We start from the raw sequence: 27,090 nt of genomic DNA on the forward strand, positions 1-27,090 counted from the left end.
TAGAGCTCCATACTAGGTATTTAATCTAATATGTAGTTTGAGCTTAAGAAAACCAAACGTAAAGCACAAGAAATTAACGTGTTTATTTTGCTGCGAATGTACACATTATATGACTACAGTGGAAATTGGAATGGAGGACTTTATAAACATAGTTAAAATGAACATAAAGTTTTTCAGCATGAATGAAATCAAAGATGGGAAGTATCTCTTTTTTGAGTGGCTTTTGACTCATCATCAGCATACTTGGTTTAACTTACAAAAAATGGAAATGAGCAATATCACAGTTTATTTGAGAGCACAGAATGTGCTATGGAAACTAGGAATCTGAATTTAGACATCTTTAGAATAGACCCATTGAAATCAATTGGACATAACGTCTCAAAAATGTTTGCACAGGATTTTCCTAAGACTGCCATCTTTAAATGGGTTTTAACAGATGAATGCATTTTCAATTATGTAAACTTTAAATTACAAACAAACAAACAAACCATCTATCTTAGAATTAGCTTGAAGGTGTGTGTGTGTGTGTGTGTGTGTGTGTGTGTGTGTGTGTGTGTTAAGGCTGTGAAATCACTGTATAGGAGCCCAACTATAATTATATTAAGAATGTTATAAATACAAATTGGAATAAAAGTTGTCTTCACAATAAAAAAAGTTAATATAAAAAGCCTCCCTCAATCTATAGGGCTTTGTTTAGCAGATAAACAAGGATTAAAAAGATAAAAGCATCATTGTTCGGCAAGTGGCCTGCATTGGTATTTTTGTTTCCCAGCACTGCAGTATTCAAATACTTATCTTAGTCTCTTTCATTCATAAGAATCTCGCTAGGTCTTCTGCCTTGCTTTACTGGTAAACAGTACTATGAACTCAACATGAAGCTAGGAGACTTGACAATAACTACAAATTTCAGCTCCCCTGATGGAAGAAACATTGTTGTGCACTTCGTTTCCACTAATGAGACTTTGTGCGTCTCCAGTTCATAGCTGCCAAGTTTTCCCTTTTCTTGCGAGGAAGCCTATTCAGCATAAGGGAAAATCCCTTAAAAAAAGGGATAACTTGGCAGCTATGCTCCAGTTCTGGATATCTTCTCCTTCTTTGGCAATCACTTGTAGCCAAGTAAGATTGTCTTCCATGAACGCGGTCTTAGTACTGAATCCACAAATGACTGTGAGGCCAATTCTGGATCCACACATCCTTCCGCAGTTGGGACATAGGTTACCGGGCGGGAGTTGATCTTTGGTAAAGGCTGTTCTCCAATTGGAGCTCTTGCAGGCCAGTGTTTCCCAGTTGTCGGTGTTTATAGTACATTTTTTAAGATTTGCCTTGAGAGTTTCTTTAAACCTCTTTTGTTGACCACCAGCATTATGCTTTCCATTTTTAAGTTCGGAATAGATTAGTCGCTTTGGTCAGGCATCTGAACAACATGATCAGCCCAACAAAGCTGATGCTAAAGAATAATTGCTTTGACACTGGTGATCTTTGCTTCTTCCAGTATACTGGCATTAGTTCGCCTGTCTTCCCAAGTGATGTGTAAAAAAATTTGGAGACACCGTTGATGGAATAAAGTACAGCAACTCTTTATCACAAACCTATTGTCTTGTCAAATTGTGTACCTTGTCAGGTTTTTTTCTTTTCAGACGTTGGCAATTAATACTAACTAAATAGAAACTAATAATGTCATAAGGAAACTACTTTATCTTTTGTGAAACTAAATAGGTAGTACAATTTCCATACTGCAATATCATGAAACATATCAAGAAGGTATAGAACAGGCTTCCTCAACCTTGGCCCTCCAGATGTTTTTGACCTACGATTCCCATGATCCCTAGCTAGCAGGACCAGTGGTTGGGGAAGATGGGAATTGTAGCCCAAAACATCTGAAGAGACGAAGTTTGGTAATGCCTGAGCTAAGTGTTCCAATGCAAGAGTTAACAAGCACCTTTTAACTGAAGCTTTTATTTCAGGTACTTTACTTATACAGGTAGGTAGCCGTGTTGGTCTGTAGTCGAAACAAAATAAAAAAATTCCTTCCAGTAGCACCTTAGAGACCAACTAAGTTTGTCATTGATATGAGCTTTCATGTGGGAATTGTAGTCTCAAAAGATCTGGCGGCCGAGGTTGAGGAAGCCTGCTATAGAACAAGTAAAATTAAGATAAATAAATGCAGTTGGTTATTCAGGTGACTAATTAAAAATTAAATAGCTGTCCAACTTCCCACCTGAAAATTCATGTCTCATCCAATACAGTTTCACTGAACATTGACTTGTCATTTGTATGAGGAACCTGCTCACTTGAGGGTGTTAGAATGCCTCCTTTTACACAGAATCTTTGAATTCTCTTTACTGCCTTACCTCCACCACTATAATAGAAAGTTATAGAGCTGTATCTAATGCTAGGCCTACTCAGAGTAGGCCCATTGAAATGAACAGACATGACTGACATGGGTTTAGTAATTTCAATGGGTCTACTTTAGCATTGGGCTACAACCCACATTCGGGTTTCGAAGCATCTAATCTGCAAAAGTCTGGCCTCCACACACCTTATGCTTGCTTTCACCTCTTGGGTTCCATTTATGTAGGATGGTGAAAACTGAAGCAGACAATAAAGGACTCCAACAGCATCTATTCCAAACTGAATGAATGCTCAACAAAAATAGAGTGAAAGATAAAGTGTGCCTCTCCCCCCCCCCTTTCCTAATATTAGAACTCGGGGTCATCCAATGAAATTGATTAGCAGTAATTTCAGAACAGAAAAAGAAAGTACTTGTACACACAATGCATAATTAATTTATTTGGTGTGACAGCAGCCCTTGTCTTAGGTAGCTTTAAAGGGGCATTAACCCTATCAAGTGTTATTAGCATGAGAGCTAAAGGAACCTGCAGATGCAGAGGCATTACCAGCTTCTGTGTGGGAGATGGGGGCAAATGTGTGGTTGTTGGCTTCATGCCCTGGTTACAAGTTTCTAAGAAGCATCTGGTGGCCATTGTTGAAAACAGGACATTTCAGTGGATGGACCCCGAGTCTGATCCAGGAGGACTTTTCTTACAGTCTATGGCCTCCACCCAAACAAGTGCCTTACATCTGAGGGACACGTACCCTAACAATCAAGAATATCAACTACATTTTCAGCTTTATCTGCTCAACAATACACCATGTGCCCTAACACCTGAATATTGTAACTTCCTTGCTCATCTATAATGTCTAGCTCTTTAAATAGATTTGAGAGGGAGAGCACCCAATGTTGCTTCTTTGTCCCACTAGCCATTAAAACTATTTTTCATTTCCCTCAGTGAAATCTAATTAACTCTGCACCTCCGGCCATATGCTTCTGGCGTATTTGAGACTAAGAATGTAGGAAGAGCATTGCTGGATTAGAGCAAAGTACTATATTGTCCAGCATTTTGTTCCCACAGTGGCCAAGCAGATGCCTAAGGGAAATACAAAGCAGAACACACTGACAATAGCCTTCCCCTGTTGTTTGCTCTCCAGCAGCTGGTATTCAAGTGCCTCCAATGCCAATGGTAGCAAGAGCCATCATAACCAGTAGCCTTGATTGTGAGTTCTCACAAAAAACAGGATTCTGGCCTTGATAAATGTTGGTCTGCACTAGCCATAATTTATTTTGTGGTGCAATGGAGTGGACTTTCATAATATGGTGCCCTGAGCTAGGACAAAATTTGGCGACCTCCCCCTCTCGCCTTCTGTTCTGTGCATGTTCTCAAGTATGCTACACCATAGTTTTGAGTTCCCTTGGCTCGGTGCCCTGTGGGGAGGAACTGTTCTCATTCCCAGAATACCTGCGCTGGGAGCAAAATCAAAATAAGGATAGTGATGATGTTGATGATGTTGATGATGATAATCAGCTTATAGACTCTGATGATTAAGTAGTATATAAATGCTGTTAACATGAACAAAATCTCCACTCAAACAGTTTGCGAATTCCAGCAACAAGAATAGAAGTAAACAAAAACAAAAACACACACACACACCACCCAGGTGCATATTACCAATACCTTTAGCAGCTTCCTGTATATAGCACTCCCCCCTGCATACTTAATCACATAGTTGAAGGGAGAATGTCTGATTTTACACTCACTGTTGCCCTTCGCTTTGGCTGCCTTTCTGATATATGGTATCTGCTGTAAGCATCATACTAGAAAGTGACAGAAATTGCCACTTAGTACATGCCCTTGGGGAACAGAAATGCATTGTGCAAATCCACCTGAAAGGAAGGCATACACTGTGATAATATGAAGAAGAATTAGACACAGATCTCTTCGCATACTATTTTCCCAAGGCAAAATATATTACCAGGAAAGGTGCCATGAGAGTAAAACACAATATTCTAAATTCCTAGAGAATCCACAATAAGTAGCAGTTCTTTCCAACTTCAGACCACATGTGTTGTTAGGAGACTGCAAGCATATGAAGTGCCTTTTATCATAGGACAGACAGTGGTGTTTTTTCCATTTACATAACCTGAGAGCTAAGCAAAGGGTCACAAATGCAAGGACTGCATGTACTAACTGTTTTGCATGGAACGATGCTGAAAGCTTTTACATTATTTATGCATTTGCTGCGTGTGTGTCATTTGGAAGTTTGCTTTGGTTGGCTGTCTCCCATCATTTTATTATGAAGCAGACTCTCTGCAGAATGCACAGCACATGCTGTAAAAATTATATGGAATGACAGTGTATGCTAGAGAGAAGGGAAAGGAGGATGTACACACTCAGCTGCTTTGCAGTTGCAGCAAATTTCTCCAACGCTAGCTTCTTTGGAGAGCTGTACTGCAGGCACTATGACTCATAGGCCAGCTCTGGGTGAAGTCACTGTCAAATGAAAGCAAAGCATTTGTTCTTCACAACAACTACAATCATGAACTCTACATACAAGTTCAGAAGGGGTCTCGCTATGCATCTTTGGTTTCCAGCTTATTGCTATTGTCTTCCTCATGATATACAGGGTCCCCAAGGAGCGGGACTTATTTATGAGGCAATATAGATAGTGATCCAGCTGATATCCAATCCTAAGCATACTTACAGTACTTGGAAGCAAATCCCATTAAACTCAGTGGCATTTACTTCCTGGTATATAATGTTATAGGCTGCCCCAAACCCTGCCAAGCCATGCACGGGATTCTACGGGTCTTGGCCTTCAACCAGAGTCTGTGCTCCTTTAGAGAATCAAAGACATGACAGAGGTAGTTGTGGCTTTTAAAAATATGATTTATTCATATATTTACACCTGAATCTAGATGGAGGGAGTCCAGATCTTACCACATGGTCATCTCAAGAGGGGCTTGTTCCCCACAGCAGTGCAGCAGGTGAAGTCCAAGGCATCTCTCCCTCTCTCTATTTGCCTTCAGCCAGTCTGCCAAAATGGTTCTGGGCTTTTCTCAGCTATCCCAAGCCTCCTGCCAAAGGCCCCAAACTCTTCCTGGGACATCACACCCAGTTACCTTGGCTGTCTTCCAAATCCCCTATCTCTGTTCTCACTTCAGGGAAGGAGGGAAGGACAGTTCTCTTGCACTGCAAATGGCCCTGTATTGTTTCTCAGTGGTCTTAAGCTTGGACAGAGGTCCTTTTGCACAGGCTAGCCCAGGAATTCCTTTGCAGCTTGTATTTCTCCCTTCATATACCAAATAGTCAAAATTGAGGTATTTAATGATTTCAAGGGTTTAGCCCCTTCCCCCAGCAACCTTTAACAGTATGCACAGGACTAGGCTGCAAGATAGGAGGAAACTGGCCTCTATCTCAGGGACTATAAATACACGTAATAATTAAAATTGCATTAACTCTTTTTCCTGCATACTGTTCCCCCCTCCAAACAATTGTATAAGCAATTCTTCTCACTTCATTATTACAAAGTATGAATGATATCCAACAGCTTTTATTTCTTCAAAGAAGCTATGTAAAAGCAACTTATTTTAATATTAATGTTGCCTTTCATCTCCAAACTGATGAAACTGAAGTTCTAAGCATATGGTACAGTCCTCTCAGAAACAAAAAAAGGGGGGAGAGTAAGATTTAGAATAGACAGGCATGTTTATCATTCTAGCTTTTGCCTTATTCAGTAATGGACAAATTAGGGGTTCAGAAGTAGATTCATTTCCCTGCATGTGCAAGCCTCCTTCTCAAAAGTAATGTACAGTAATGTGAGGACAGGAAGGATTAGGCAATTTTCACCATAGAAGCTGTCACTTCTGAAACCACTGATGTTCAAAAAAGAAAACCTTATGATTGACAATGTAATATAACTGTATCCTATCACTATACTGAAAGTACAAACCATGTACTCTAGTTAAAACTGATTAATCTCATAATGCCACTGCCTGCCGCTGATACCACAAAACAGGGGCCTAAACAAAAGCGAAAACAGATGACCATAATGGCACACATGATCTACAGCATCTGTGCCTTCCTTTCAAATTGCATGTAAATTAAGGCTAATGACTCCCTTAGTGGCCTCTATTGTGCAAATACAGTGTAAACATGATGAAGGTAGACAGGAAAGTAATATAGGCCTTAAGGGTCTTGGACAAGAATATTGGGAGAGAAACAGCTCCTAAGTGTCTGAGTGGCCCAATCTGAATAGGCATTAAGGCTAAAGCTGTGAACAAGCACCAGAGCAAGGGGAGGAGCTCAAGGGGGCAACGGGGAGGATGTGACCTAGTCTTATTTTCCCCAGCTTGTTAACTGACACTAAGCTAGAATTCTCCAGTTTGGATATAATGGGGAAATTTGGTTTAATACAAGCCAGGATCTTTACAGGAATCTGGCAAACAATGGGAGGACATAAGCGGTCAGGCAGAATAGCTCTGTCCCAATGCCTGTTCTGGGTTTCATAGAGCATATTTTGTGAACCTTCAGACCATTGTCCACGTTTCGTCAGCATTCTGGTTAAACATAATCCATTCAACATACAAAAATGCAATGAAGCACTCAGTTTAAGGATGGAATGCACACTGCATGTTCCATGGAGAAGTTGTAGAGAACAATGAAAGTTGTAGAGAACAGCCATTGTCTGTAGAATGCTCAGCGCCTTGACAGTTGTCCATGATGTTACAAGTCTCCACACACCAATACCATATTCCTGGCATATTTGTTGAGTGGGGTGTGGATTTTAACACAATGACACAATTCCCCTTAGCAACTACTTCTACATTACAACTGGATTGCTGCCATGTAGAGGTCCTTTTCAGCAACATCCCAGTGAGAATGATTTTCTCCAGATATTACTCCTGACCAAGTGTGAAGGATTGCAGCAACTGACCTTCGAAGAATGTTACAGTGATTCAGTGTTTACCACTGCTGGGAACAGATTTTTTATCACCTTTTATTTTACTTTTTATATAGTGTTAATAGCAACATTTCTCACTTGCTGCATTATAGAAACAGAACACTTGACTTAGTCATTCTTTGCATAACCTGCAGTAATGTCATATGATTCTATAACAGATTGTCACAGATTAAACGGACACTTGAACCTTTGAAAGCATGGGGGAAATGAAGAGGCTAAATCTGAATTACAGTGCAGATTTGGCCTATACACACTGAATTAGCCATGGACTTGACAGATTCTCTTGTGGCCAAAACTATTTGCATGAACGGGATCCGAGTTGCCCTACAACAAAGAACTCCAGCTACCAGAGATAACATGCTTTGCATTTTTTAAATATGTATTTACAATATACACAGTACATGAACTGTTGTCCTTCATCATGAGCTGTTGTCCTTCATCCATAGATTTCAGGGTGGTCCCCAACATAAAAATACAAGAGAAAAAACACAAAATACAGGCAGGGAGCAAGTCCCCCAGACTCACAGCCGAGGTTTTTCTCACGTTTTCCATTCCTCAGAAACAACAAGGCCTAGGAGGTCACCCAAGGCCATTTTGTACCTTCCAATAATTTCTTTATGTAAGTTATTCAGAAAATAAACTAGATTTTACTTCAGCAGTAGCAATAGCATTGCACCTATAAAGACTGTGCTACAGTTTTGACTCGAAAGCATGTAAAATAGTTTGATTCAAGAAACAGATTAAATGTTTATGCAATATTTCAGTGCATCATTGTGAGTTATATCCTTTTCAACCTCAGGTCTCTCACATTGTTTAAGGAGTGGGTACACGATACTGGATGCAGAGTGTCTTGACTGTCTTGTGTTATTTTTAATAGCTTGGAAACCAGTGATTACATTTTTTTAAAACCTGCATTTGCAAAACCCTTTCTCCCTTTAGGTAGCTTTAGCATGAAAGAACGATAAAAATATGAATGGCACAGTTTAACGTCCACACACAGAACACCTGCTGAGCAAAGTATTAATCAACTTCAGATTTTTATTTCGGGTCTTGTAAAACAAGCTCATTCTTGCACATCCACCCACACCTTCACACTTTCTCCACATGCCCCCACTTTTCTTGTTGGCCTTCTGGCATTTTCCCAAGAACATTAAGAACAAGACATAAACCTCTAATGAAGAAGAACTAGAAACTGGGTAGTATATTTTTACATTCACCATGCAATCCTGTTTTCACACACCTTTTTGTCACTGTTAAGCCAGCAAAAAATGTTTTCTTTAAATATCTTCTGAATGTCACTAATTAGGCATGTGTTAGCAGGGTTGAAAAATGTGCTCTATAGTTAAATTGTATTACAGTATAGAGTTGAAGGAAAACATCCAACCTTTTAAGAACAAATATATTTAACTGGAGCAGTAAATATAAGAATGAACTGTCCATCCTTTAAGAGTGAAGTTCCATCTTCTGCACCATGATTTTGCTAAGTTTGGAAACTTAACTTTAAAAAGGAGTTTACACGCTTCTCCCACGATGTTGGAAAGCAAAGAGTCCCAACTTTATATATATATATATAAAATGTCCAGTAGCACCTTAGAGACCAACTAATTTTGTTCTTGGTATAAGCGTTTGTGTGCATGCACACTTCTTCAGATATAAACATAGTCCCAACTTTGTTTGTCTACTTATACATCATGATTTAAAAGGACATAATTAATTGAAAACGACTGGAAGACTTTCCCTTTCACCCTTGCAATCTTCATACAATAAACAAACCTGCAATTATCATTCACAAAAAGCACCTTCTGTGTTTAAAACGGACTTTATGATTTTATGGGGGGTGGGGGTAGAATAATACAGCCTTCATGTTTTGCTGTGAATACTGAACTACTTATACATGTTTTCTTCATTAATAAGCTATTCTGAATACTGAGACCTCTGAAGATTAGATAAAAAAATCAGGATAAGTGCACCACACATGTCAAATTAAATTGCTTATGTTGTTATTCCATTACTTTGGCAAGAACAATGCATCCGGCACCCAGTTCCATTACTTCTGACCATCGGTCACCATCATTTCAGCTTTCTGTCAGAGCTGCTGTGGTGTGCAGTTGATTTCATACTATATGAAACAAACTGTTCTATTAAAACTTTTTTCCTTGTAGGAATATTAATCTACATTACATAAAAATCCAAGACATTCCAAAACAATACCCAAGCACCAACTCCGTAATGTAAAAACTTAGCATTAACAGCTGTTCTTCTTGTGTGTGAGAGAAAACCAGAGTGAATTAAAATAAACAATGGCTGTTTTAGCTTATTTGTTTTAAATTAAATGCTATCCACAGCACAGCATCACCCGAATATCCAGGCAGAGAAGAAGTAGCAATAGCTACTATAGTTAAAAGGAACAAGCAGATTTACACCCTTTGTAATAAGTCTGCATTAATTTCCCCACCACACCCCTTTCCACACCATGCAAATGTGCCTTACAGCAAGTGAATGCAGCAGCCTACAGCCGTTTACTATTGAAAAGCATTTTAGATTTAATATTTCCTTACCTTTTATAGAAGCCATGAAGAGGCTGGAGACATAGAAACTGCCAGTAATCCAAGCAGAAGGCCTTTAACTTCAGCATTTTAAAACAGTTCAACTGCAAGCAAGTGGAATCTTTTTTTGCTTTTTATTTTTTAAAAAACACACAATGTCCTACTTTTTGCAGGGGGGAAAAAGAGAGAGACCAAATGGTATTGCATACAATACCCCTCCCCTTTTCTAGGCAGACGGCCGTGTATTTTCTAGTTGCCACCAATATATGCAAGCTCTTTATCCACATGGCACCGCACCTGCATAGCTACAGTGCATGAACTACTTTAATACAAAGAGACAGTAGTACAAAGGCTGCAAATTCATTTACTTTGTTAGTTGCTCCTCATTTCAGCTAATCTTCCCTGAGTTCATCCACATAGCCAGTAGTTGCTATTACACACAAACAAAAGGAGGAAAAAATAATAATAGTGCTACTTCCAGCCATTCCAAAAGCTCTTTGATAATAAATCATTAGCATATATTCCGGTCAGGATTCTTGGGGGCCGCTCAGAAAGCATCCTTAGAACTCACAAATTCCTAGGGAAAAGACAAGCAAATATCACCCTCTGCTGAGTAGAAACGTCCTGTGATCCCAGAAGATTTGAGACAGCATCATATGGAAACTCCTCAGTTCTGTAACTACGCTGGATACAACTTTTTTTTTTTTTTTACATATAGCAAAAAAGCCGGCTCCTCTGGTGTGAATCACATCTGCTTCATTGTCTGCCAAGCCACCTATGAAAAATGTTGGTTTCCTTATGACTGGGAGTGGAAGGGAGTGGGAAGTGACAAGCCTAAGTGCAGACCCCTCCCCACTTGCAAAATAAATTATGCTTATCTTAATCCCAACACACTTTGCCAGTTAAGGTCTCTGTGAAGGGGGAAAAAAAACTAATCATCTGAACCACATGGTGCACAGTGGGGCACGCTCCCAGCTATAAAAGCCAGCAAGATAAAGCCCGCCCCCCCCACAAGATAGGTTGATTCCAGTTGCTATGGTAACAGGAACACATTGATAAAATCTAAAATGGAAGCACGATGACAGCTTTCCATTGGCTCACACAGATCTAATGTGCCTGTAACAAGCAATGCTCAGGCACTCTTAGAGCAATCTCATCAGCAGAGGATGAATTTGGGAGTTGGCTAATTAACAGCAGTGTGAAACAGCAGCTAGTCCTCATTTAGTTACAGTGGAAAGGCAGACCATTTTTATTCTAATGGGAGCACATAAGCAATTAGCAAGGATATGCTTTGAGAAAGGGAGTTTTAAAATTAGAAGCATTTTCTATTTAAATCCTTTGGGTGAAATAGGAATGATAAAAGCAGCTTTCATTTATCACCCTCTGAACCCTCAATCCATTTAGGTCTCTTATCTTTTAAAGAGAGACACTATAGGATTCAATTCTGCATTTTGTGTTATTTTTAAAATGTAGTGATTTCCTCTGCAAACATTCTCACTAGCTCTAATGAAGTATTCAAAAAATTAACGGCAAGCACATATTAAAAGAACACGTTTGTGGAAACTGAATTACTCTTAGAAAATATGTTAATCTGCCTTCTGACCACTCATCTTATGCTAATGTAATTTCTTGAAAAGCATCAAGCAAAACAAGATTTTAAAAGGAAGATTTATGTAAAAATATTTTGATTTTTAAAATGATAGCCTTTTCTAACAACACTGAGGTAACTTCCCTGTGTGTGTATATGGATAGAACAAGGAAAACAATGAGGTGGTAAATGCAAGTAATGGCTGATATGGTGGTATGCTGAAGACATCCATGGGGCAGAATGGGGTGTTTGCTAGGGTTGCCAGACGTCTGGAATTTCCTGGACATACCCAGAAGCGGTGTCCAGGCAGAAATCGGCAAAAATGTCCAGGAAAATCTGAATGTATGGCAACCTATGTTGGCAGTGCCATTTATTCCTATTTCCCTTAAAAAGAGCTCAGTGTAACCCCTGTGTAAATGGGGAGGTGCCTGTATAACTTTTTACTGTTGCTCCCTGTAAATATTTTCTTTCAATCAAGCGGCTTATTTTATTAAATAAAATAAATAAAATGCATCACCGTGAGCAAAAATAACTGCTAACATTGCAAGAAGGTACAACAATATAAGTCTTCCATTTCCACTGTGCTTGTTTCCAGTGAGATGAGTTTTTCCCCCTTTGATGTGTATCATTAGTATAATGCTTGTTTTATTCAAGTGTACATTTTAGGTGGGGGAGGGATATCTTTATGAGACAGCAGTTACACCTGAGCCTACATCTCAAACATCTTATCTCCACTTTGGAGGTAATAGAGTGGTATCTACACCTGCATTCTGACACAGACTAGGTACTCCTAATGTGCACCAAGCTTTAGATATGCCCCATATAGCACTATTCTTTCAGAATCCAGTGAAGAGGATCATCTGGAGCACATTTGCAATAAATTTGGCTGCACATAATTTCAGAAAGCACCTCATGTAGTTAATATATTGCATGTTCATCCATTCACTTGGCTTGTAAAGTATTCGCAGAAATGTTGTGCATGAATACTGAAGTAGTTGCTACCGTATGAAAGATGACATTGGGAATGGGCTGGGCAATGTGAAAGAACCATTCTAGAGGTGAAAAGGCTTATCATGTCAGAGTAAATGCTAACACATTATAAACCACGGTAGAAATCTCATTGGCGTTGACACTTCTGCCTTTGGGACTGGAGCTGTGATTTCTCATGTAGTATCTGGTGGGTGAGAATGGGCCATAGCTTTGTTTTGCTTCCAGAAATTTAAGCCCTACAGAGATCAACTATGCTCCATTAGATCAGAAAGCTTTAAGCCCTCTTTGGGGAGTTAGGAAGCTTGGCCATTCCCCGATTCCCTGCATGATTGGAAACTAACATAATAATATTAACTCCTGCTGCCCATTTTGCTTTTTAGTAGGATGAATTCTAGAGACAGCTCCTGCCCACATCCAAAGATGGGTATTGTTCTTAGCAGCTTATAATTATGACACTAAATATACGTCCACTAAGTCTGTTTCTGTAACAGATGGCCTCTCACAACTTTCATCTCAAGAGGTAGGTAGGTATTAGTACCCAACTGAGAAATTAACTAACAACAAGACATTCATAGCACACATTCAGATCTACTTGAGTACACCAGTAGTCCTGAAGCAAATGTGTCACACTAGCAACTACATTTGTGCAACTACTTTAAATGTATGGAATAAGTGGCAGGAGTCAGGAGTAGGTTCCCCCAGTGCTCTTTGGGCGTGGCAGGAGACTGTGGTGACACCAGGCCTGTAAGCTATTCAAAATTCAGACTTTTGGCTGCAGAACGGGGCACAAGAGTTTCTCCACTACCACCTAAAGCAGGCGCCAGCAACGTTTTCTGCCCGTGGGCCGGAGGATTCCCACAGACTATTGTCCGTAGGCTGGACATGGGCCGCACAGGCACAGAAGCGATTTCCGGTGCCGCACTGCCCATGTCCCAAACACTGGAAACGGCTTCTGTGCATGTCCGTGGCTGCGTAGAAGTGATTTCCGGTGCTGGCTGCCCATTTCCAAAATGTCCGCAGCGCCAGAAATCGCTTCTGTGGCGGTTTACCGCAGCAGGTGGCTCAGTTCAAGGGCAGTCCGTGGGCCGGATAAACGGCCTCCATGGGCCGGAGGCAGGTCGGCTCGCCCATTGACTCCAGTGGCGTGGGGCGCCGGGGCGCCTGGGCGCTCAGGGGGGCGCTCAGGGGCGCCCCAGCAAGTGGAGGAGCTGCGCGGCCGCCTCCCTTCCCTCCACGAGCCGCACCGCTCAGGATCTCCACTCAGGGAGGTAAGCGAGTGGAGCAGGGGCACTAGGACCATGTTCTGCTCTGCAGCGCCGGGTTTATCCCTCACTGCGGCACTGCTTTTCATTGGCGTTCCTGTTGGCAGGAAGGCTCAAATGCCTTCCCACAGTCTAGGACTCTCCCCACAGCCCGCTGGCTCCATGACGCCCATCTGGCCTCCGCTGCCGGCGGGGGGGGGGGGCCTCCGGACTGCAGGAGCGGGGCTCTCCCTGCTGGCTCCGTGGGGCCGGGAAGCCGGGCCTCTCTGCAGGCCGTGCTCTCCCCTTCCCGGCCCTGCGGCTCTCGGCTCAGCCGAGGTGTCGCCCCGAGGCCTTCCAGCTTGGGGGAGACGGCGAGCTCCTCCAGGGAAGGTAAGAGCTTTCCTCTTTTTTTTAAATGAAGGGGAAGAGCTGGAGGTGCAGAGTTATTTTTTTTAAAGAGTGGGGGTGGGGGCGTCCGAGGGATCCCTGCACCAGGGCGCCTGATGTGCCAAAGACGGCCCTGGCCGGAGGTTGCTGATGCCTAACCTAACAAATTCTTTATGCAAACCATCCCCCTCGTCTCACACACTCTCTCTCACACACACACGGAAAGTTGTTAGCAGTACCTAAATGAAACAGATTTATTACGAAAGGATTTATTGTAAATTCACTTTACTCCTCCATTATTTGGCTATGGGTTCTATTCTATCTTTATATTATCTACACACAACTGCACATGCACACATACAATCTGAAGTAAATATGCTCGGCTTAAATTAAATTATTCATCAGGAGAAACAAGGAAGGGAGAAAGTTAATCACTACAGAAACAGCAGGGCACTATCAAAAGCACTTTGTGGTAGAAGGTTCAGACCTTTTCTGCGACCTCTTCCTGCTTTTCGATGAAGAAAAAATAAGTTTGTCACTGCCTGTATTCAAAATGTAGGTGCTTAGTGGTTTAAAAAAAATACTCACCCAGACACTTTGACAGCTTCTATTACTGAGTATACTGTACTGTGCTTAAAGCAAATGCTAATGGGGACTTTTGTGAATGAAAGGCGCAACAATCTCAACACCCATGTTCTCCATCTTTCCCCTCTTTCCCTTGGAAAACAAACAAGTAAGACTGCATTAAGTTTCATCTCACGCTCAGCCTGAATATAAAGCCGGTTCTTTGAAAGGGCATTTTTCTGCTCCTTTCTTTGTCTTCAGATTCACAGGCTTAAACAGCATAGTAACTTTTGGACGTAGTGCAGCTTCCGCATTGTGATGTTCAGTGAGCTGCGTTCAGCTGTTGTATATTCATTTATGGAACTCAGTGGACGGCAGCAAACAAAAAGAGAGTACTCTAAGAGGCCATTAAGAAGAAGCTATGGTGAATAAGCTGAAAAAATATAGTAGACCTCCTCTTGAAGAATGGTTGCCTTAGCAATCAGTGATGCAGATGCAAGCCTTTAGTTTAAAAGGCATCGGTGAGAGAATATGAACTAACTGCAGCGTAAGTTCAGGTTCTGGCCTACATTGCAATGAAATGCTCTTGAAAAATAATAAAGAAGACAGGTGAAATATATATATTCTTGCCCCAAGGGTACAATGATTTTGTGCAATTTGCCTAGAAGTGTCTCAGTGAATTGCCATAGAACCTTTCAAGAAACCACAACCATGGTTACTCTTGTAGCGTGATGCATAAGCATTCTAACAGTAAAGGGGGGAAAGTTAAAGACAGAAGCAGTAATTGGAAAGCAGAATAAGCATCTGTGTTTGAGCTGCTAGCTGTATCAAATTCTCTGGGACTCTACATCTTACAAAACCCAAGACCAGGCATCCCCAGACTTCGGCCCTCCAGATGTTTTGGACTACAATTCCCATCTCCCCCGACCACTGGTCCTGTTAGCTAGGGATCATGGGAGTTGTAGGCCAAAACATCTGGAGGGCCGCAGTTTGGGGATGCCTGCCCAAGACCATCAGGATGAACACCTCAAGGCTTCTAAAAGAAAATAAAAGCATAAAGTTTACACTTGCAGGGATGTGGGAAACCAACTTTGGTCTTCCATGGCATGTCCACTGTCCACTCCAAGCATAATCCTATGCATTTCTACTCAGAAATAAGTTCAATTGGACTTATTCCCAGGTAAGTGTGTATAGAACTATGGACTAAAAACCTTTAAGCCTTGCCCCTCCCGAAATTCTGTGCCCATCACTACACAGTGGCTTGCACGACTGTATTAGGATAAGGTATCTATAGCCCCCTGGCCCTGCTGATGTGGATGTGTCCCATCTATACCCACTTATGAAAAGCTCATCCTCCTTTTGTCAAGCAAGGAGGGCAAAATCCACAGTAAAAGAAGTTTTGAAGAGACTAAAATGTTTGTGAAAATCCCCTACCTGGATTGATCTGCACTAAAAAACAAAAAACAAACAACTAACCATACCATACTACCAAGAACTCGATATTCCTCTATCTCTAGTTGTGTTGAGATATTTTTTAAAAGCTTTGGTTGGATATTTTCCAGAGTGCACACTCATTCAAATTGAGCATCATCACATTTTCCCCAACTGCTGCTTACTATTTTGGCTGATAGCATCATGTGTTCCAGTTTGACACATGCAGAGGGAAGTAGTCATCGCTGGCAGACACTATACAAAATGTTATTTCAACCCGAACAAATCTTTAAGCAGACGGGGACTTTGAAGAATTTTTTCTGTGTGATTCCTACAATTTTCCCCATACAATTCTTATACAGTACATTCTTATATAATAAGATAAGGCAGAGACTGTATTTTTGGTGCTCTGAGCAAGTCATTGCTGTTACAGTGCGCCTCCAACCTCTAGAGATGCTCAGGCCACCCTCTATGGAAAAGTTTACAAATTCTCCTAAGGCATATTTATGCTCCTGATAGGCAACTGGTTTGGGCAATGTAATATGAGGTCCCCAGGTCAACCTCATTCAGGCAACTCACAAAAGGAATCATCATCATGCCACCATCATTTATTAGTCACTTTTCTTTCATGTGCCTTCAGCTCAACTGAAGGTGGTGTGTACATCCATTCAAGGAGAAACAGGGGGTCTGTTTAACTTGGCATGTCTCCATGCCAAGACAAAAGTGTGGTGGGTCCTTATCTGAGACATGTTGTTTGCTGGTGACACAGCCTTGATAGGGAACTCCAAGGAAGCTCTACGGAGTCTCATATACCATTTTGCCCAAGATTGCATGATGTTCAGCCTTACCATCATCCTGATGAAGAGCAACATCCTGGGTCAGGACACTGCCAGCATTTCATGCATCTGCATTGGTGATCACCACACTTAAGGTGATAGACAATTTTGTCTATCTGGGCTCCACCATAACCAGCAACCTCTCCATCGACACTGAACTGGACAAGTGTATTGGCAAGACAGCTACAACAATTGCTCACTTCTCTAAAAGGGTGTGGGATAATATGATGTTAATGACCGATACCAAGATAAAGGTCTACCAGGCTTGTGTGTTGAGCATGCTGCTTTATGGTAATGAGACGTGCGTAACTTACACCCACCAGGACTGATGCCTCAAAGCCTTCTGATGCACCGTGTCAGGAAGAATTTGGGCATCATAGGGCAGGACAGTGTCTCAAACAAGATGTGCTCTCCCAAGCCCACATTCCCAGCATGTTTGCACTCCTGTCTCAGTGACATTTACGCTGGCATGGTCATGTCCAAAGAATGGAAGATAGCAGGATCCCCAAGAACGTGTTCTATGGGGATCTGGCTTCAGGCACCAGGCCCACTGGCAGACCAACTCTGAGTTACAAAGATGTCTGCAAATGTGACATGGAGTTTGGCAACATTAACCCCACTGTGTGGGAATCTCTTGCAGACAACCACATTGCCTAGAGACAATCAGTCAGGTCATGTATCCACAGCAGTGACCAGAGGAGTAATGACTGCTGGGAGGAGTACAGAAAGAAGAAATGCCATGGTGCACCTGCAGATGCCTTCATCTGCCCCAGCTGCAACAAAACATGTATCTCCCATATCAGCAGGCACTGTAACTCTTCAACAGTTTGACTTCACCTCCAAAGGTGCACTCTTCCACTATCTTCCAATAGAGACAGATGCCAGCCAGCCAGCCAACCAGCCAACCAACCAGGTCTAGAAATTTATGGGGTCCCTTATTAGCAGTTGTGCCTTTAACATTTACCAATTCAGGCTGCAACCCTTTACCCACCAGGGAGCAATCCCCATGGAATTCAGTGGTGCTCACTTCTGAGTCATGTACAATTATTGTGGCATGAATTCGCACTAGAAATCATGAGAGCAGGGACCACTTCTGAGCCACTTAAATACTAAGTATGCACGAAACTGCAATGTTTCATTGCAGAGGAGGAAGACAGAGAGAGAACCAGAGCAGGTGGCAGTTAAACAACTTTTCTCCCAGCATGAACCTCTTCTGAAGCAAAGCAAGACATTTTTCAGTTTAGTTGGGTGCTAGCTATTTGTAGAACATCAGTACTCAGAGAGTGCCCACAATGTCTTTGCAAAGGAGGAGGATGCAGAAAATACCAGAACTTTGGCACATCTTTGTGACCTTTCATTGGCCACACCCCATTACTTCTTAGTAGAAATACACTTTCACAAGTATATTAAGTTTTGTGTGAAAGGTAATAATTTATTTCTTTGTGTGATGCTTTGAACTTCACGTTGAAAAAGATCGAGCCACTAGTGAACCACAAAGGAACAGCGAGGGCAGTCTGGGGCAGTTCCCCAGCAACAACCCTGCTCCAATGAAGTTACACAACACTGATGTTGCCGCCTCAGCTGCATCAGAAGCTGAGGAAGAAGAAAGCAGCAACAAAACAGGAGAGTTATGGAGAACTCCTGTGGCAACGAGTGTCCCTGGAGTGTAACTGCAGGCAGGCAGGTGGATCAGTGCAGGGTGGGCTTTGCAAGCCTTCCGGCTCTTTCTGTTGCTGCCACCATTAGTTACTATGGGAGTTTTAGGCAAATGTAGGGATGGGGTGGGTTGAAGGAGCTGTGAGGAGCTGGGGGTTGGGACAAGGTGAAGATGAGGGGAGCGGCAGGTAGGCAGGTTTGGTGAGCAGTGCAAGTAGGGGAGGAGGCGCCTAGTAAAATCAAAATCAAAAATAGTGTTGTCACGCTGAAGCTAACCCATCTACTTCTATTTATGTTTTCTTTAAATATGCAGTGTAGTTTTTACAATACCTGAGTGGATCAGTTGAAAGGCTGCTTCGTGTTTCCAAGGAAGTCCTGAGATAATTGCAAAAGAATAAAATTAAAAATATTAAACACAGATTTTGACAAGCACAAAAAGAAAGTCCCATACCAAAATAAGTTGTTTAACATTTAAAGGGTTTTTTAAGCTGCATATTAGAATACACTGAATAATGTGATTTTAACTTGGATTTAAATCCTGCCAATTAGCTTTGAAAAACAAAGTTTTAGCTGAATGTCATATGCATAAAGATTTTCACCTGCCAAAGTAACGTTTTAGAGAACACAATTTTAGTGTAATTTGCTACAGTATAAGTATTTGAAACTTACAGTGTAAATATTATTTTTTATATCAGTCTCTAGTCTGCTACATCAGATTACAAATGTTATGTTTAACTGTATATGAATAATCTGCTATCATATTTTTATAGAGTCTGCTTGAGAGATTAAGAAAGCTTCGGTTTTTGTGCTGATGGTTTCAGTACAACTTTGAAACGGCTTTTGTTTACCTGTCATCCCCACTATTTAAAAAGTGCCATTGCAGTAAAAAACCACACAGCATATCAACCCAATAAAAACAACTGTAAACAAATTTAGAACACTAAAACCATGAACTAAAAATTACACAGCTAAAGACGTCTTAGAGTTGCCTCTCAGCATAACCTCCCTCATAGGACTGTTGTTGATCTTCAGCAATGTTTTATTCTGGATTGTTTTATTTGATGTTTTAATGTTTTGTAAACTGCTTTGGGATTTTTTTAAACAACAACAACAACGAGAGATTCTATTTGTAGGTTGGGTTCAGTATTAAGTAGTCTTGCCTAGACACCTTTTTCTGCCCCTTCACATTGGCACCATTATCAAAACCTTGTCTGCAGCAGTCCTTCATGTTGATGCTGCTTTTTCATCAGTGTCTTCAGCAAGAGTTCCATAAATGAGGAAATGGTGAGTAAATTCCAGCTACAATTTCCAGACAAGGTGCTACTGGAGAGTAATTTTCTGTGTCACCACAAGAAAAGGTGTAGGAGTCATGTGTGGCCAGGCTTTACGGGATCTTGGTTTGTTGGCAACCATCTGTCTCAGGAGACAATGGAGGAGTGCGCCTTTGGGGGTGAAGTCAAACTGTTGGAGAGTTACAGCGCCTGCTGTGGCTGTAGAGACCAATATGGGAGATGCATGTTTTGTTGCAGCTGGAGCAGATGAAAGTGTCCGCTAGCGCTGCTGCAGATACACCATGCCATGTCTTCTCTCTGCACTCCTCCCAGCATTCATTCATTCTCTGGTCACTGCTGACTGCTGATTACTGTAGAGCCTGGAGACAGTCAGGTCTTGTGTCCACAGCAGCAACCAGAGGAGGATTCTTTGCTCTGATGGAGAGGACCATTAGAAGGCCACAACCAGAAGTCCTTTGAGACAGATCCCCAGGAAACTCTGTCAGAAGAGTGTTTGAATTTGGAGGTGGTACTCAGGAGAAGTACAACCTTATTCCCTTAACCCCATATAAGAAAAAAATGAAGCACATCTATCATTGTGCGGATTTCCACCGCAAAGAGGAGCTGCAGGTGAGAATTTGTAGTTAGTGCATGCAGTGATTTTCACATGTGACACCAGCGTTGTACACACATGCATGAGTCCTCATAGGTGGGCAGCAGCAGGGCCCACAAGGATCACACCTGAACCAGGCCCCATAAACCCTCTGGGTGGCCCTGCAAAGGTGAACAGTTGTGTTGAAAGCACTCCTTGCCCAAGGTGCTGCATATTTGTCCTAGAGCTAGGCCTGCCTGCCCGCCTTATGTCTCAACCGGCCAGAGGAGTCCACTGGTGGACAGCATAGAAATGTAACAAATAATTAAATCGAACCCAGAAATTTTTTCAGACCACCTTAACCTGTGGCACCTTTGGCCTTACCTCTCCATTTCTCCAATTACCCTATGGGATAAAATTGCTATAAGAAATGGCATGATTCAAACAAGTTTATAGGCAAGGAAAATGACAAGAGATTAAGAACCAGATGAAATCTGCCCTCCTCTGGCTTTATGCAAAGGAAATCATCAAAGGCCCTTTGAAGTGGCTGTTCAGCATGGCCTCCGATGGTGCCTTTGAGGGCTGACATCCTGATGCGGGTGCTGATGTTTTGCTTTATCTGGTCTAGCATGCCACACACAGCATGTTGCTTCCCCAGACGGAAACAGTAAAGATATTTGTTTGCAGTGGTTGGGGGAAAAGATGTCCACTGTAGCAGTAAAATGGTATCCAAGGCAGGAAATGAAAGATGAACATAGGGCTCTTCACCTGGAATCAATGGCAGTTAAAATATGAGCTCCCTCCAGGCATTTTATAATAGCCTTCAAGATTTGAAAGAGGCCATACTGGTATGTGCAGATGTAATATTAACTAGGAGAAAATTGAATATCTATTTAATGTGGCTCTTTCCTCAGAAAGAAATCAGGATTCATTTTCCATTGCTAATACAGTACAAGACACAGAAAGACATTGTGTGGAAAACCTGTATTACACAGTTGCTATTCCTGGCATATCAGAAACACCAGAAATAGCTACAGAGATTACCGACTTGAGTTTGTAACTTATTCTTGACCTAGACAGACTGTCTGCAAAAATTAAAAGCAAAAGTAATGCTTTTGTAATCTGCCTGCATGTGCAACCCTTACTAGCATAAGTAGTCTCAATTGCTCCATGTGCAATAATCCCCATGGAGTTTAAAAGATGCTCTGTATAGAGAGAAAGGCCGGACAGGAGCACGACGTGAATTAATTGATTTTATCAAAGATGGGTGTTAACTGGGATCACTGTGATTTACATACACATGAGGAAATTGTCCCTTTCATCTTTAATATATACTGTATATACATACTTACTATGAAGAATAATGGTTGTATAGAATCAGGAAACACACACAATTTTTTTTAAGAGCGTTTCATTAAATACAAGGCTCTCCAGGAGAAAACGCATGAAGAAATACAAGAGAAAATTGCTCACAGGGAAAGCCTTGATATTTTATTTCTCAGCTCTTTTCAAACGGCTGGTAGAATTAGGTAACCAATTTACCTTTGCTGCTGTAATGCTGCAGGCTTACTCTATTTGAATAGGAAATCTAGGACTCAGGGTACACTGCTATAAATAATATTATGTTGGTCTTTTAAAATTTTAATAAAACATGTGCTAAAGAACCTTTTTCCAAAATAAAAAATAAAGAGACGATAAACCGTTATTCTGTTTCTTTCTCTTAGGTAAAAACAGATTCACACTTTAGATGATAAACATTCATATTGAAAGTCTTTCACAATTTATTGCAACTGATTCTGTGCAACAGGGACTGTGCTTCATTAGACTATTAGAAACATGTTTGAAATCCTGAAACTGAAGGTGGCTCATACTTTGCAAAGTTTTTTAGTTGACAGTTGAAAATAGAATCAACTGAGCAATGGGTCATAAATGAAATTGTGAGTGCCTTCTTTTGTGGCCTTCATAACCCAAAGGTAAGTTGCACTTACATGGTGAAACCACCACACCATTACATACAGCTGTTTCATACACAAAATTCCCATGGTGAATTTCAGTTTGCAAATGGATACTTTATCATAATGCATAATGTGGGCTTCTCTGTTTATACATAGGCAGTTAAAAAAAACACCACGATTTACTGTTACAAAATAAATCTGTCATTTCCCAGATACCATTTTAAGTCAACCTACACAATTTCATTTTTTTGACAAGCAAGCTTTTCTCCCCGCACTAGCATCCATTAGAGTTGCTGAAGTATTCTTTTTCCATAAACACTTGGAGGCAAAATTAAAATAGTGATTCCTCAAAGCACTCCTTGGAAAAGACCCTGATGTTGGGAAAGACTGAGGGCACAAGGAGAAGGGGACGACAGAGGATGAGATGGTTGGACAGTGTTCTCGAAACTATCAACATGAGTCTGACCAAACTGTGGGAGGCAGTGGAAGACAGGAGTGCCTGGTGTGCTCTGGTCCATGGGGTCACGAAGAGTTGGACACGACTAAATGACTAAACAACAACAAAATATTATCTGCTAATGATCATCCTCAGAAACAAGATCATTTTACTATGCTTATGCTGAAATCCCATTTAGTGGAAGCCCTTTAAATTTTCATTTTTTTAGAAAGCTCTCTCACTTGCTTTTGTTTGGCATGACCACAGCATCAATGATAGCTGCCACTTCATTAGTCAGTACCTGTATCCCACACAAGGGAATTTTAATGTATGGTGCCATCTAACTTCTTTCATTTTTTTTCATTTTTTTAAAGGGGGTAAACCAGTAATTAAAGCACCTACACTGTAATACAGCAAGACAATCTTACTTGGCTACGAGTGATCGCCAAAGAACAGTAATCAGGAAGTAAGTTAGGGGCACAGGAAGTTGCCTTATTCTAGGTCAGAGCATTCGTTCAGTATTATTTACTCTGACTGGCAGTGGCTTTCCAGGGTTTCAGACATGGATCTCATCCAGCCCTTCATGAGATGCCATGTATTGAACCTGGCACCTTGTCAGGCATGGAGAGTCCTCTCCTCCCTTCAGTAACTTCACAGACAAGAATTAATGAGATTATATTTTATAGTCCTTTTTATTCAGGCATCTGGTTACAAGCAAAAATCCACATCTCTCCACAAGGAGAGCAGTTGGCTACTCTAAATCCTCCCCCTTCTGTCCCTAGCAACATCCTGGGCACCAACAGGAAATTCCTCCTCTCCACATTCTTTGTCTCTAATATGGACAGACCTCCTAGTTCTTGGGGAGGGAGGGTCCCCTACACACTCTAATGACGTCTCTGATGGCTGTTCTCTCCCTTCTGTCTCTCTTCCCATTATTTTGTAACTAGGCAACTCCTGTCGAAACTGCTGGAGTCTCTCTCTGCTCCCGAAACTGCTAGAAATTGGGTGGGGGGGCCTCCCCCTCCTCTTCAGAGAGGAGCTGATCTGCCTGATAATGCATCCCCCAATCCTCTGATTCAGACCGTACCCTGACACACCTTCTGTATACAAAGCAGATTTTCTCTCACTGAGCTATGGTCCACCCCCACCCCCCAGCTTTCTAATTTAGGCACAATGCAGCATGTGTCTGTTGTTTAGGAAGCAATTACAGGGACAATAAGCTCCTAAATAAAGACACAGTGGCCTTATACAGGACAGTCATGTGTTCCACTGCATTTTAAATGAAAAACTGTTTACAGCAATCAACCATTCCCCGCTCCAAAACAACAGAGGAAAAAACTTGGATAATAGTGAGTGGGTTAGCAATTGTGTCATATAGATTCTGTGTAAAAAGTGAAAATAAAGGAAAGCAATTCTATACTAAAAGAGCAATTCTAACCTTTGATTTGTCATGCTGGTGAGGATTTTGAGGAGGCAGAGGGATGAGGCTCCACCGGCAAAGCAGCATCCCAATGTACCTGCCCAATGATGGCAGAAGCCACTGCTACCAGTATCCCTGCCATCAGTAGTAAGTACAAACTTTCAAAATTGGGCATTTCAGGAACAAGTTGGAGCCATCACAGGATCAGCTGGATCGCGAATCAGCCCGACCCCTATCATGTGATGTCAACAGGCCTGCTCCGAGCCTCTGGCCTCTTCACCCCCACCTTCTGTGGGGCTGTGGGTGCAGTGGTGGACACATACCTGGATCAATTTACCTACCACTGCTGTCAAAAGCTTTGAACTGTGCTCTAGATGCCTACTGCAAAGACAATTCCAGCTCCAATATATAAACAGCATCAAAAGATACAGGACACATATATTGACACATACCGGTAATTTTGAAGTAACGGTGCTGATCTGTTTTCCCCCTGATCTATAAATTCACTTATAAAAATGTATATATCTTCCAGACAGGACACAATTTCAACACATCTTGTAATTCACAGCATGTATAATTTTAAAAGAGTGTTGCTTCCCTCCCTGTTCCCTTTGTTTGCTTTCAGCCCAGTCCAGAAGAAGGGAAGTGATGAATTTTAAGGAGGCTTCTCTGTATAAATGTCTTCTTGCCTCTCTTTGTTAATGTGACAATTCTCAAGGGTGAACTTAATTTACTTGTAATTAAGTTTCATTTAATATAGCCTTCACATGAAAGTGTCAGCAGATTTGTGAATATGACCTCAACATAATACATTTTTTAAAAACTGTCTTAAGAATATTGTTACTAGAACATTTAAACATCCTCTCTGCCTCTTCGTGGAGTGACAATTTGTTGTACAAAATGAAGATATGCTAAAGAGACACTAAGCCGCACTGATTAGCTGATCGCCTCTGTAGAACCTTGATTGTGCTGAGTGACACTAAGCATTTTTGTGACCTCGAGGGAATTAGAGTACAGATACAAAACAGCTTGTGTACAAATGCATTAAAAATAGCACATGTTATTTCCAAAACCAGAGGAAAAAACTAGGTGGTCTAAATAATTACACCCCTGTAGGAAAGTGATGGTACTCTTCTTTACTTGCCTATGGGCGCAGGTTTGTTCTAGGTTTTAAGATTATTATTTTTCTAGGAATGGTCTGGCTTCAGGACATCAGCTAGGGTCATTCCCCAAATATGAAAATATAAGGGAAAGACATAGCCCAGTCCCAAGTTAAGGACAATTATTTGTCCTGTGAATTGATGACACAAGCAGCAGCTAGAACTAGAAGCAAAGGCACCTTCACAATTCATGACTTAAGTCCTAATTCTATGCACACTTTCATGGAAGGAAGAAACATTTATTTAGCATGCTTTAACCAAGTCCTTACTCCATGGATAAGCATGGGTATATTCCATTTCACCTTTATAATACCCTATGAAGTTTATTTTATTATTATTTTATTGCTTTTGAAGGTGAAAACCTTCTCAAGGTGTTTTACAAAATAAAAACATACATCATGAAACAGTAAAATATCAACTAAAACAATATCATTAAAATATTCCAAATCAAAATAAATTATTAGTAAGATATATACAATATAAAACCAGCATCAGTTAAAGCAGACTGGAAGAGTTTAGGTGAACTGCATGCAACTCACTTCTTGGCTGAATGGGAATTTCAGTCTTCCTTGTCCAAATCCCAACATTCTACTCAGTAATCACAGGAATTCTCACTGAATCCCGTGGTGTTTGTTTCTGAGTAAGCATGCATATAACTGAGCTACAAATCTCAAATACATCTAAGGACAGGCCATTTGAAACTTGCCATGGATGTCACAAACACACAACTAGAATGTTTAGCCTGTGCCTTGTGCATATGGTAGATATAGCATTTTCCAGCTGCTCATCTACTCTCTGAGAAATGCCTAGAAAAATATGTGAATACTTTTTGTCTCAAATATATCTGTCTCTTCATGTCTGCTGTTTTCCGGCTCTCATTTCCTTTATTTCAAGTGGAAGCATTTGAAAAAAAATATGGACATAAACATACCTCAACACAAACATGTCATATGTCTTGACTCTTGCATGCCCATACAAATTAAGCATTCTGCCACACCCATCATCCCATATTGCCCAAACTTTGGAACGGGTTGCCAAATCATTTAACTATTTTGGGAGCCAACTGTAGGTACAAGAATGCAGGTACGGTATATAGTATCATTAGCATCCCATCATACTCTGCTTCACTGCTGTATTTCATAATGTGTCGTGTGACGATCAAAGCTATACCCCAGGAATTTTAGCTATTTCTAGTAGATCCACAAGCATTCATTCATTCATGTTCATTCATTCCAGTAACAGAAGCCAATGAATAAAGCAGACTTGTAAAGCTTCAGCATCCTCCTCTTCATCTATCCCTATCACACTTCCAGCTAATTCTTCAGCTTTATGACAGCTTTATAATGATGGGATAAACAAAACCCATTCAAAGAATGGACTTTCATCTTTTGGAGCCTTCTAGAACTGTGTTTCATCATCCATGATTTACCATAAGTGTTCTGGATAACTGAAATAATCTTGTTCAATAACTCATAGGGGTACCTTTCAACATTTTAGGCAATTATTATACCAAGGTCCGATTTATAAGTCACATTCTTCAGCCTGAAATAAAATAAGTCTGATTATAGTTCTGTTCGTCCTGAAATTATAAGAATTCTATATTACAGTTCAGGAACAGAATGGGTTTGGTATATTCCATATTTTTTTTAAAAAAAACACACACACGCTTGCACTTAAAGAGCAAGAAAAATAACATGAGTACGGTAGCAGGACAT

At 41.1% G+C, this 27,090-nt stretch overlaps 1 protein-coding gene across 8 annotated transcripts in view; it reads right to left on the minus strand.

The window, feature by feature from the left end:
* The window catches only part of IQSEC1 (IQ motif and Sec7 domain ArfGEF 1), a 321,439-nt gene that overhangs the window by 154,825 nt on the left and 139,524 nt on the right, over positions 1-27,090 (minus strand). For 6 of the 8 annotated variants that reach the window (XM_035106282.3, XM_035106290.3, XM_035106288.3 and 3 more), the window contains one exon: positions 18,872-18,916. The exons of the other annotated variants lie outside the window; for them this stretch is intronic. In XM_035106282.3, the coding sequence (XP_034962173.2) occupies positions 18,872-18,916 (45 nt within the window). The remainder of the gene's footprint in view (positions 1-18,871; positions 18,917-27,090) is intronic. 8 annotated transcript variants of the gene reach the window in all.

This window comes from Zootoca vivipara, chromosome 2, assembly GCF_965207765.1.
Source record: "Zootoca vivipara chromosome 2, rZooViv2.hap1.1, whole genome shotgun sequence".
NCBI lineage: Eukaryota > Metazoa > Chordata > Lepidosauria > Squamata > Lacertidae > Zootoca > Zootoca vivipara.